At 40.6% G+C, this 11,729-nt stretch overlaps 1 protein-coding gene across 1 annotated transcript in view; it reads left to right on the top strand.

Annotated features, from left to right (window-relative positions):
• Positions 1-3,470: 3,470 nt before the first annotated feature.
• Positions 3,471-11,729, top strand: part of LOC116091508 (zinc finger protein 120-like) — a 14,996-nt gene continuing 6,737 nt past the window's right edge. Inside the window, exon 1 of the mRNA XM_031372945.1 lies at positions 3,471-3,601. Within this exon, the coding sequence (XP_031228805.1) occupies positions 3,599-3,601 (3 nt within the window). The 5' untranslated portion in view covers positions 3,471-3,598. The remainder of the gene's footprint in view (positions 3,602-11,729) is intronic.

Below are 11,729 nucleotides of genomic sequence, written 5' to 3'. Positions count from 1 at the left end.
GGGGGACAGGGGGGTAGAAGGAGGAAGGGACCTGTGAGGGAGAGTGGGGGGACAGGGGGCAGGATCAGGTGCTAGAAGAGATGGGGGAGAAGTACAGATGGTCAAAAAATTGAAAGGAGGTGAGTAGCAGTGGGGGATGGATAACTGGGGGTATCCCCTAGAAAGTCCCAGATGCTAGGAAAGCAAGAGGCTCCCAGAACCCAGTGGGGATGATATTAGCTGAAACACACAACAAGGAGAGAGAGAACCTACAAAGACCATATCCAAATGTTAAAGCATGACCACCGATTGAGGAATGGGGCAACTCACCCATATCAAAAAACATTAACCCAGAATTGCTCCTTTCTAAAGGAAATGCAGGGACAAGGACTGGAGCATGGACTGAAGGAGAGACCATCCAGAGACTGCCCCATGTGAGAATCCATTGCATTTGCAGAATCAAACCCAGACACAATTGCTGATGCCAAGAAATGTTTGTTAAGAGGACTCCAGTATCACTGTCTCCTGAAAGGTTCTGCCAGAGCCTGATCAACACAGATGCAGATGCTTGCAACCAACCATCAAACCGAGCATGGGGTCCCCAATGGAGGAGTTAGGAGATAGACTGAAGGAGCTGAAGGGGTTGGTAACCCCGTAGGAAGACCAGCAGTATCAACCATCCCTCTTCCCAGAGCTTCCGGTGATTAAGTCACCAACCAAAGTGTACACATGGGGTGAGCCATGGCTCCAGCTGCATATGGAGCAGAGGATTGCCTTATTTGGCTTCAGTTGGAGTGGAGATATTTGGTTCTGTGGAAGCTCAAAGTACCAGCTTAGAGGAATGTTAGGGCAGTGAGGCAGGAGTGGATATGTGAGGGGTTGGGGGAGCACCCTCACAGAAGCAGGAGGGAAGGGGGATGGGATAAGGGGTTTTCAGAGGGGAATCCAGAAGGGAGATAACATTTCAAAGGTAAATAAATAACATAACCAATAAAAATAAATAAATTGAAAAGAATAAAGAAAAAGTATTTTTGGAAGCCTTTTTGGAAGAGGTAGTCACATGGGTGAATTTTCAGGTTTTCACATCTTTCTGACCATGCCCACTTTGCTAGCCACCGCTTATCTGAGGTTGAAAATATGAGCTCTCAGCTCTACCTGATGCCATGTGGTTATGCTGCCAGTATTGACTCTAATGCTTTGGAATTGTAAGCCCAGATTGATGCCTGCAATTATAATTTGCTTTGTCCATAGTGTGTTTTATGATATCAATAGAAAGGTAAATATACAGAAGTGTTCTGTGGGAGGTCAGAACACAGAAATTAATCCCTTCCAACTGTAGAAACCAGGAAGTAATATTGTTCAAACTGTCTCTAGAGCAGTTATGATCTGTCCCATGCCTTTGAACTTCAGAGTGATCCCAAGATTGACAGTTATAGACTTTTCTGAAGAAACAACCCCTTTAAGAACATTCTCCTTTACTTCTACCCAACCAATACCAAATAATGAATCAGGTCCATATTGTATTAAAGACTTTCATGTAAGGAATGGAGGCCCAAAAGCACAGGATTAAACATATACTACTCTCTCTCTCTCTCTCTCTCTCTCTCTTTCTCTCTCTCTCTCTCTTTTGACAGCTCACTTATTTTTTTCAAGATTTACTTTATTTATTATATGTAAGTACATTGTAGCTGTTTTCAGACACACCAGAAGAGGGCATCTGATCTCATTACAAATGGTTATGAGCAACTGTGTAGTTGCTAGAATTTGAACTCAGGACCTTTGGAAGAACAATCAGTGCTCTTAACTGCTGAGCCATCTCTCCAGCCCCACACTTATTTTTTTAATTGAATATTTTTTATTTACATTTCAAATGTTATCCCCTTTCCTGGTTTTCCCCCAGGAAACTCTCTGTCCCATCCCCCCTTCTTCTGCTTCTATGAGGGCGTTCCCCCTCCTACCCACTCCTGCCTCCCCACCCTGGCATTTCCTTACAGTCGGGCATTATACTACTCTTTATTATATATTCAATAAATGTTGTAAATTATAGTTTATTTAGGTCATCAAGTTCAGCTGGCATTCTAAATAAGACCCTGTCTCAAAAACAACAACAATAAAGATAAACAATATATTTGTTAAGGGCCAGTTAAGGACAATTTTTTTATTTACTGTTCCAAATTAATACTAAACTAAAATTTGATTAATTTTATATTGTTGACTATGGTGTTTTCTCTAATCATGTCCCACGTTAAAGGACACCTTGTCATTTTGACTGGTTTGTCCTCTATAATCTTGAGAGTTACAGAGTATAGATGGTTTCCACTCTTCATGGTATGCTTTTAGAACTGTAGGATGTAGTTGTATTGCTATCTGCAAAGCATCTTCAGTGTTGTAATTATTACTATGAATCTTAGCCTTGAGTTTGACTACAAAAAGTTTCTCTGTTTTTACTCAAGGCTGATTATCTCTCCTAACTCAGAGCACACTGCAAGATTGGCCTGTAAAGAAAATAAATTTTTACTTCACCCTATTTAGGTTGTTGCTCCCTGGTTCTTGACAATGCAACCACATCTACCCTTTAAAAAATTAGGTCTACTTGAGATAGGTTATGTTATGGAATTGACTATGTAGACCAGTGTGGCCTCAAATTCATGATTATGAATTTGCCTCCAAACTTCCAGGATTGAGATAGCACATGCAATCATGCTTGGAAATATTAATTTTGCAAATGAATGTAAGGCACTGGATCTACACAACTGAAGTGACTTTAAGAGTTAATGTATTGTCCTAATTTTCCAGTACTCTCTTTACCTATATTATTAATTTTGGTTTTCTTTTCCCCTCCCGTCTCTTTCTCTCTCCCCATCCCCACCCCCACCCCGTTCTCTCTCTCTCTTTTATAAAAAAAAAAATGTAGCTGTTATTTTATTTATATGGTTGTTCTGCCTCTGTATTTTTGTTTCCGGTCGATGCCCGATGGCCAAGAAGGCCAGGAAAGCCAGGAAGACCACCTATCTGTCATGTGTTGCCTACTCTGCTCTGAGGCTTGTCTCATAACCATCGGGTGGAACATACTGGCAGGTTACCCGAACCCACCCTAAAGCCACAAAACAAAATCTTGTTTCCTAAAATCTCTCTTTGAGTGTTAATATTCTGGGCACCCGTCCACTCGGGTCGCATTGATAGCTCCCATGTAAGCTGATTCATAAGCTATGCACGCCATCCAGCTTGACTCCGGGAAGAAGGGGAAATGCCTGCTGAGTGCCGTGGTTTGAGTTCAGGCAGGCTCCAAATTTGCAAAGCAGTGAACACAGGAACACTGCTCACAAAGGGAAGTAGCAGGAAGTTGAGATGCAGAGATCAGGAATCTTAGCTCCTCCCAGGGGCTTGGCAGGAGGACACACAGGCAGGCTATTGGAGGAGAGGCATGCTACTGAGCAAACCTGCAGATCTGGAAAGGGATTGGCCCAAGTTGGAAGCACTAAGCAGGAGGTTGCTCTTCCGGGTACCAAGCCTGCAACTTCCTCTCTGTAATTCCGTAGACCTTTGTGTTTCTGTGTGATATGTTTTGAGTTCCTATGCTGTGATGTGAGGGGAACTCCGCAAGCTTAGAACTCCAGACATGGTAAGTGCAAGGTCCTCTCGCACAGAGGGAGGAGCAAGCAACTTAGCAAAAAAATGCATGTGTATTGGGTCTTCCCAGCGGTTGGATGGGTAAGAAGCAGGCAGCCAGATGCAGCCACCTGTGAGGTCCTTTGTGAAACTAATCTCTCCTTGGACCCGGCTGTGGCCTCTGAATAACTTTATTATGGGGCTGCACCTGCACAAAACATTTCCAGGAGAGTCATGTATGTAGAAATATGCTTGGCAGGATGACAAACTTGAGAGTCCTGTTTTTTCTTTCATCTTCTCTTAAGTTCTGCCCTTAGCAATTAACACGTATGTGTAAGATCCATTTGGAGTTGATTTTTATGGAGTCTGTAAAAGACATTTCATGTGTTGGGTAGACTCCAATATGAAGCTGTGATGTACAACGATAGAATTGATGATGTTAAGGATTTATCAATGCTTAGGAAATATTAGGTGACACTGAGTTGAATGTAGCTGAGGTACGACTGCCTGTAAAACACCTGACAGGCATGTAGTATGCTAAGCAGTCCTGTTAAAGATTAGGATAGTAGTATACATGTTTGTTTACCAGGATTGTTAGATATTTGTCTCCAAACCATAACCAAGAGGACAGATCTGGTTTACAGTCAACCATTAGGCTCATCCTGATATCAAAGAACAAGCCCCTAACAAGCTGCTCAATATGGCATTATAGGGTCACAACCAATGTCGTGTGCCAAAAAGATCCGGTTTTCTTCTTGGGAAAAGCATAGTTTTGTCTCAAGGGCAGGACTACACATGGTGACAGCTCTGTGACAGGAAAATACTGTTGTGTTGAGGGCTGGTCCACTCAAATACGGCTTGATCCTAATGTATGGAGAATTGCACATCTTATTCCTAACTTCCAGACACATAAGAGCCTGGGGCCATAAGTGTTAAGGCCCTGGTATATTGAATAGAAAATAATGCTCTTTCTCTTTTTTATTTTTAAAGATTTGTTTATTATCATATGTAAGTACACTGTAGCTGTCTTCAGACACTCCAGAAGAGGGCATCACATCTTATTATGGATGGTTGTGGGCCACCATGTGGTTGCTGGGATTTGAACTCAGGACGTTTGAAAGAGCAGTCAGTGCTCTTACCCGCTGAGCCATCGCTCCAGCCCCAATGCTCTTTCTCTTAAGCCAGGGTTAGTGTTGGGAGAGCCAGGGATTTGGGGAAGGACAAGCCTGAGATCCTGAGATCCCAGCTGTTTCCACTATATTGCGATATGGTTAGCTGTCCTAAGTCCTCTGTGGCCTTGGTCATAATGATTTTTTTAGATACTTGGTATTCCCCTTGTGCAGTGGTGTTTTATTAGACTTCGCCTGAGTTTGTCCCAGTGTATGACTTCACAGAGGTCTCCATTTTTTCCACTTATCCCCTGTAAGTAGTGTACAGGATGCTACTCCTAAGAAGCTTACGTGGCATAAGACATAGCTAGTGTAGATCTCCCCACCACAGCTGTTGCACATTCTACTTCCTACTTTTGCTATCTTTCTCATCTTCTGGGATCTCCAGCTTAGGAACCCATCACTGAAAACTGACTTAATATTTCAGTGCACTGATGCATGTAATAAAGGATTCTGTGGATCTTTGCTGTTTAAATCTCCTAGCTGTCTTAAGTAGGGCTTGCAATCTCCAGTACATATTTGAATTGTTCAAAATAACCTGAGGCCTAACCTGGAAAGAGACTTATGGGTGACAGCATATGTGGAATCCAAAATCTGTTTTTGGCTGTTTCCTCTGTCAGCATTAGCCAGAGCTGAAGCCATGCTGTCATTAAGAGATTTTTCCTAAGTAATGTTTTCATTGTCTGTGGAGTGATTTCTTTCTGGGATGATTTATTAATTCTGGGAGAGCTGCATCTTCTTCCCTTTATAGAGATGTTTCTAAGACAAGCTCTGTTGACTCAGGTAGCTTTGATCCTGGTCTGTCGCTCCCCAAGTCAGGAATGACCTTACTTTCCTCTTGATGAAAATTCCTAAATTCTTGAGTTAAAGGAATGTAGCACAACAGTATTTTATAATTGCTCATTTGAGTCATAGAATGAACTGTCCATTTCTTCCACCTTCAGATGAGAACAGGAGGAATGGTTTACTGTGTTCACTGTCAGGTGAAACAGGGCAGGAAATAGCTAGATCACTGACCAAAGTTGAAGGAAATCTGCTGCAGGTGTCACCATAGTGGAGAAGGACCTGATTCAGGCAAGGTGAATAATTTTGAAATTTCACAGCATGTATTAAATAATATAGGTGATTAAATAAAACTAGATTGGTGGGTCTTTAATTTGGACAGGTTAGCTTGAGCCAGTGGATATTGAAATCTCATTTTAGGACCTGTATTCTATAGATGTATGCAATCCTTGTTGGCATATTTAAATGAGATCAGAAATGTAAAACATGCCATTAGTTGTAGCTCTGTGTGTCACATTATAGATCTCAGCAGTTAACACAGTACATAGGGGCAAGGTCAAACACTGTCTTATTAATGCCATTCCTTCTACCAGGAATGGCCTGATCTTTTTAAAATCAGTACAGCAACATATTTTTTCAATTACATTTATCTTTTTTAAAAGTCAATTTTTGGTATTTTTAAATTTCATTTTCTTTATGCATAGGTGCTCTGATCTCTTACTTGTTTGTAGTCTCCAATGTTTCCCAGAAATTAAGAATTTCATTCCTGGTTGGGCTGTGGTGGCGCACTCCTTTAATCCCAGCACTTGGGAGTCAGAGGCAGGTGGATTTCTGAATTCAAGGCCAGCCTGGTCTACAGAGTAAGTTCCAGGACAGCCAGGGCTATACAGAGAAACCCTGTCTGGAAAAACCAACACACACACACACACACACACACAAACAACAAAAAAAAAAGAATTTCATTCCTATTTCTAAGATTTATATCTGTCTGGTTACAGCAACATCTCCTGTAGATCAGGCTTTCCTTATGCCGTGTAGTTAAGTCTTGCTTTGAACATCTAATCCTGCCTCTGCTGCCGAGTGCTTGGGAAACTGTCCTACAACTCCTTTCAAGCTGGGTTTTGATGGCAGTGAGACCAAAACCGCCAGTAAGTGATTCTTGTCTAACCTCCCTGGTTTAGGGGTGAGGGGATTACAAATAAAGAGGGACCTGTGTAAGAATTGAACTCACTAACCAACTTTGAAGCTGGTATAATTTCAGTACAGAAAAGCAGGAGAAGAAGGAAGGTGAGGCCTTTGTGCTTTGGCAGTAGTTGACATTCATATGGGTTGTCAAGTGATCAATTTTAGACAATCAGTAAAATTCCATACTGGCCATCTTGGGGCATTTCCCAGGTTAGGGCAATGAGGAATCTAAATGAGGAACTGAACTTATTTCTAGAAACCAAATTTCTGTATTTTCACTATTTCACGCAAAAGAAGATCTAGACAAACTGGTGTGGTTGTGTCTAATAGGAATCTTATTATTCCCATTTGAAAATATATAGTGTAAGAAAAGATGTGAGTACTACTTGGTGCGCTTTAGTACATATGTTTAGTTCCTGAAAAATATTGGAATATAAGTTGTGTTTTAACTTTTTTTTTAAAGTATAGAGTATTTTGTCTTTTTTTTTTAAGATTTATTTATTTATTATATGCAAGTACACCATAGCGCTCTTAAGACATTCCAGGAGAGGGCGTCAGATCTCATTATGGATGGTTGTGAGCCACCATGTGGTTGCTGGGATTTGAACTCAGGTCCTTCGGAAGAGCAGTCAGTGCTCTTAACTGCTGAGCCATCTCTCCAGCCCGTGTTTTAACTTTTAAAAATGATCTTGGAGAGTATAATTAAGTCATTTCTTGCTTCTCCTTTCTCCCTAGTGTTAAGTCTGAAACCCGGGGACAAACAGCTGAGGGGCCTACTTAACAAATCAAAGCAAACCTGGCTGTCTGCTTCTCTCATCAGACCACAGTCCCTACGTGTTACAGTATATTGTTGGCATAGCTCACCATCTACCCCAGGAGTAGGACTGCCAGTCTCCCAGCTGCCATCCCCTATGTAATCCAACCATTTCGTAATGTGTCTTTTTCATCTATCATTAATCATTCTGATCTCTTAGTCTGGCTCTTGCTTCTCCCCTTGTTCCTCTCTCCACAAGGTACAAGGTCATGTCTACCCTAAACTATCCCCAGATATAACTAACTGGGTCTGGCTATGTTCTCTCTTTTGTGTATAATAAACTTTCTTCTCCACCATATGTTGGAGCAGCAGTGATGTCCTTTACTTTTTATTTCTTCTTCATTTTTTTTCCATTCCTCTCCCATTAACCACTCCTAGCTTTAAAGTTCATAGCCACTTTTGCTTTTTAACTGTTGTTACTTTGAATTTGATTGCAGTTTGGCTGCAGGACTTCCCCAGTATGAAGCAGAGATGGCTACACTGGACATTGCATGTATAATTGAATATGCAAAGAAAGGACCCTGTATCTTTAAGAGGAAAATAAGTGTCTGCAAGACTGGAACGTTCTGTTAAGTGCAGATTTCCCAGACTAGGGCTATGTCCTCATGGAGGGGAGCAGCAGAGCTTAAGGCTTCAGCCGTCTGAGTCATTTGCTCTGTGGTCCTCGAGGAGAGGAGCTGCTACTTACTGTCCTGAGGCCCAGCTGAATTTTCCAGGCTAATGAGGGACTCTGGGCAGGCCTAACAATCAGGAACAGTAGTTCTTTATAGGATTCTCCTCAGATGCATGTGTTACAAGCTGGGTGGAGGACCACAGCCATGCTGTTGGGATAATGAGTGTCTCCACTGCCAGGCCAGGAGGAGCAAGTCTGCTGAGCTAACAGGGTCTGATCTGCTGCTTCTAAGATGGGCTGTCTGTCAGAGTTTGGTTCTGTTGGTCCCTGTGGTGATCATAGTAGAGGCCTTTGTCGTCTGACCTTTCCTCAGTGTGGATTCAGCGTAGGGGAGGCTCTGTATTGCTGGAAGTGGAAAGGTGTGGAACTTAAATGGCGCTGTCTAGTCTGTATACACAAAGAAATTGCTTTGGGTGTGCAAATGTGAAGGTTTGATTTCTGGAATTTGTGAACCTTCTGTATTCAGTTTTATGTGACTAATTGTGTAAATATTTTAGAAATTAGTAGAAAAGAGGTGTTAGTGATCATCGTTCAGAAATACTTGATTAGAATCCTTTTACCTTTCTATTACCTCCAGTCACAATGGCATGATTCACAGAAATTCAGTTCTCGGCTATGAAAGGACCTTCTGAGTTGCAGACATTTCTAAGGTGTGCTGGGTGGGTGGATAGGACAGGTTCCACGACTTGTAACGTAATGCATGTGGCAGGAAGCAGATATTAAATTGTCATTCAACGTGTGTGTGTGTGTGTGTGTGTGTGTGTGTGTGTGTATGTGGGTGCGCGCATGCTCCAGTGGGGCCTAGCTTTGCCTGAAATCACTAGGGGTCATGAGGAGCTGCAGAGCCATAGCTCACCTTTCTTTTATTTTTTTTCTTTTTTTTCTTTTTTTTCAACTTTTATTGCTTTATAATGAGAAAAGTTACATGATTTCAATTTATTTGAATTTGTTAACATTTAAAAACATTTTAAGTAAATAGAATTGCATCACATTTTTGTTTTCCTTTTGTACCCCAACTCTTCCCAGAGACCCTACTTCAATAGCTACAATATCTTTTTTGTCATATTCTTTAAAGTTTATAAAATATTATAGCAATAAAAATGAGGATTATAAAAGTTGTTTGATATAAAACAACAATCAATTTAACAGTCTTATGTAGATGCTTGTCTACAGCAATACTGAAAATACATACATTTTTCTCATAAATTTTAAATAACTCCAAACATATTAACTGTATATTTTAAAATAATCACTACTAGTATTTTTCTTAAATGAACATAAATATATAAAGTCTTTTTGTTTGTTTGTTTGTTTGTTTTGTATTTAGTAGAGTTTAAAATCTTGGCTCCTACTGTGGTACAAGCCCAAAATAAGAACAATTTTTAGGCATTGGATTTCAATGGTACTTCAATGACCCTCACATCACCAAAGGATTTTACCTCTATTGTAGCTAAGCTGAGAATTGACAGTTCTGCTGTGCCAAGGAATGAATTGTAGGCACGATTTTTGGATACAGACCTCCTGCTATGGTCAAAGCTACTTGACTTGAGTGACTTTATTCTCAGCCCACAGAGAACAGGTTACATTCATTTAAGAAATGGTGTGTGTATTAAGATGTTCTATCCATAAAGTCATTCACCAACTGTTTCAATGAACAGTGGTTCTGCTTGGAGGGTGGCACAGACATTAGGTGAGGGTAAGAATTTGGTTCATTAGCTGTGATGATTTGGAAAAGCATTCATCTCAGAGAAAGAGTAACTTATAAAGTCCTCTTCTTCAAACTTGATACAAGAGTTACAAACGTCAAGCAAAGCATTTAGTCTCACTCTTTGTTGTTCTCTTACAAGCAAACTCCCTAGTTAATTGTCTGTGTTTCTTTTGTATATATAAATACTTTTGAACTATATAAGCTGTTCTGAGAACCATAGTATAGTGTAAAAACATGAAATAAACAATACTACTAATAGAGAGGCTGAGATAGGAGAAGCAAGATTTCAAGACCCTTATGTTGTACACATCCAGACACTGTCACAAACAAACAAGCTGAAAGTATATATAGATTGTAGAATATTGGACCTATATCTCCAATTACCAAATTAGAGAGACCATTGGATGACAATCAACACATTTCTAATTCCTCATATTATTGGATTTCAATCGATTAGGATATGTTGGTAATATTAATTTTCATATTAAGATATTAAGAAAAAGTAATTGTTACTTCCTGTTGACTTTGTTGTAAGAGGTGGACTTAGGTTTGTGTGGATTTGTTGAAAGATTACTTTCTTGCTTCTTTTAGGGTGTAGTTTTGCTCCTTATGTTGATGTTTTCCATCTATTATCCTTTGTAGGGCTGGATTTGTGGAAAGATATTGTGTAAATTTTGTTTTGTCATGGAATATCTTGTTTTCTCCATCTATGGTAATTGAGAGTTTTGCTGGGTATAGTAGCCTGGGCTGGCATTTGTGTTCTTGTAGGGTCTGTATGACATCTGCCCAGGATCTTCTAGCTTTGATAGTCTCTGGTGAGAAGTCTGATGTGATTCTGCCTTTATATGTTACTTGATCTTTTCCCTTTACTGCTTTTGAAATTCTTTCTTTGTTTAGTGCATTTGGTGTTTTGATTATCATGTGACAGGAGGAATTTCTTTTCTGTGCCAGTCTATTTGGAGTTCTATAGTCTTCTTGTATGTTCATGGGCATCTCTTTCTTTTATTTTTTATTTTTTTATTAGATATTTTCTTTATTTACATGTAAATTTCTCCTTTCACAGTTTCCCCTCCAAAAAACAAAGAAACAAACAAAAACAACAAAAACAACCCCCTGTTGCCTTCCCCCTCCCCATGCCTGCCACCCCACCCTCTCCCACTTTCTGGCCCTGGCATTCCCCTACACTGGGGCACAGAAGCTTCACAGGGCCGAGGTCCTCTCCTCCTATTGATGATCAAATTTGCAATCCTCTACTATACACATGCTGCCAGAACAATCAGAACCCTCCATGTGCAGTCCTTGGTTGGTGGTTGAGACCCTGGGAGCTCTGAGGGTACTAGTTAGTTCATATTGTTGTTCATCCTAAGGGGCTGCAAAACCCTCAGCTCCATTGGTCCTTTCTCTAACTCCTTCACTGGGGACCCAGTACTCAGTTCAATGGATGGCTGTGAGCCTCTACATCTGTATTAGTCAGGTACTGTTAGAGCCTCTCAGGAGATAGTTATATTTAGGCTGGCTTGCCCTTCCTTCAGTTAATCTCTGCAAATCCTTCTATGGGTATTTGGTTCCCCCTTTTAAGAAGGAATGCAATGTCCACCTTTTGGTCTTCCTTCTTCTTGAGTTTCTTGTGGTTTGTGGGTTGTTCTTCCTGTATTCCAAACTTCTAGGCTGATATCCACTTATCAGAGAGTGCATACCATGTGTGTTCTTTTGTGATTGGGTTACCTCACTCAGGTAACCCAATGATATTCTCCAGATCCATCCATTTACCTAAGAATTTCATAAATTTATTGTTTTTAATAGCTGAGT

Source organism: Mastomys coucha, unplaced genomic scaffold (assembly GCF_008632895.1).
Source record: "Mastomys coucha isolate ucsf_1 unplaced genomic scaffold, UCSF_Mcou_1 pScaffold15, whole genome shotgun sequence".
Lineage (NCBI taxonomy): Eukaryota > Metazoa > Chordata > Mammalia > Rodentia > Muridae > Mastomys > Mastomys coucha.
This window is presented reverse-complemented; position numbering and strand designations above follow the sequence as displayed.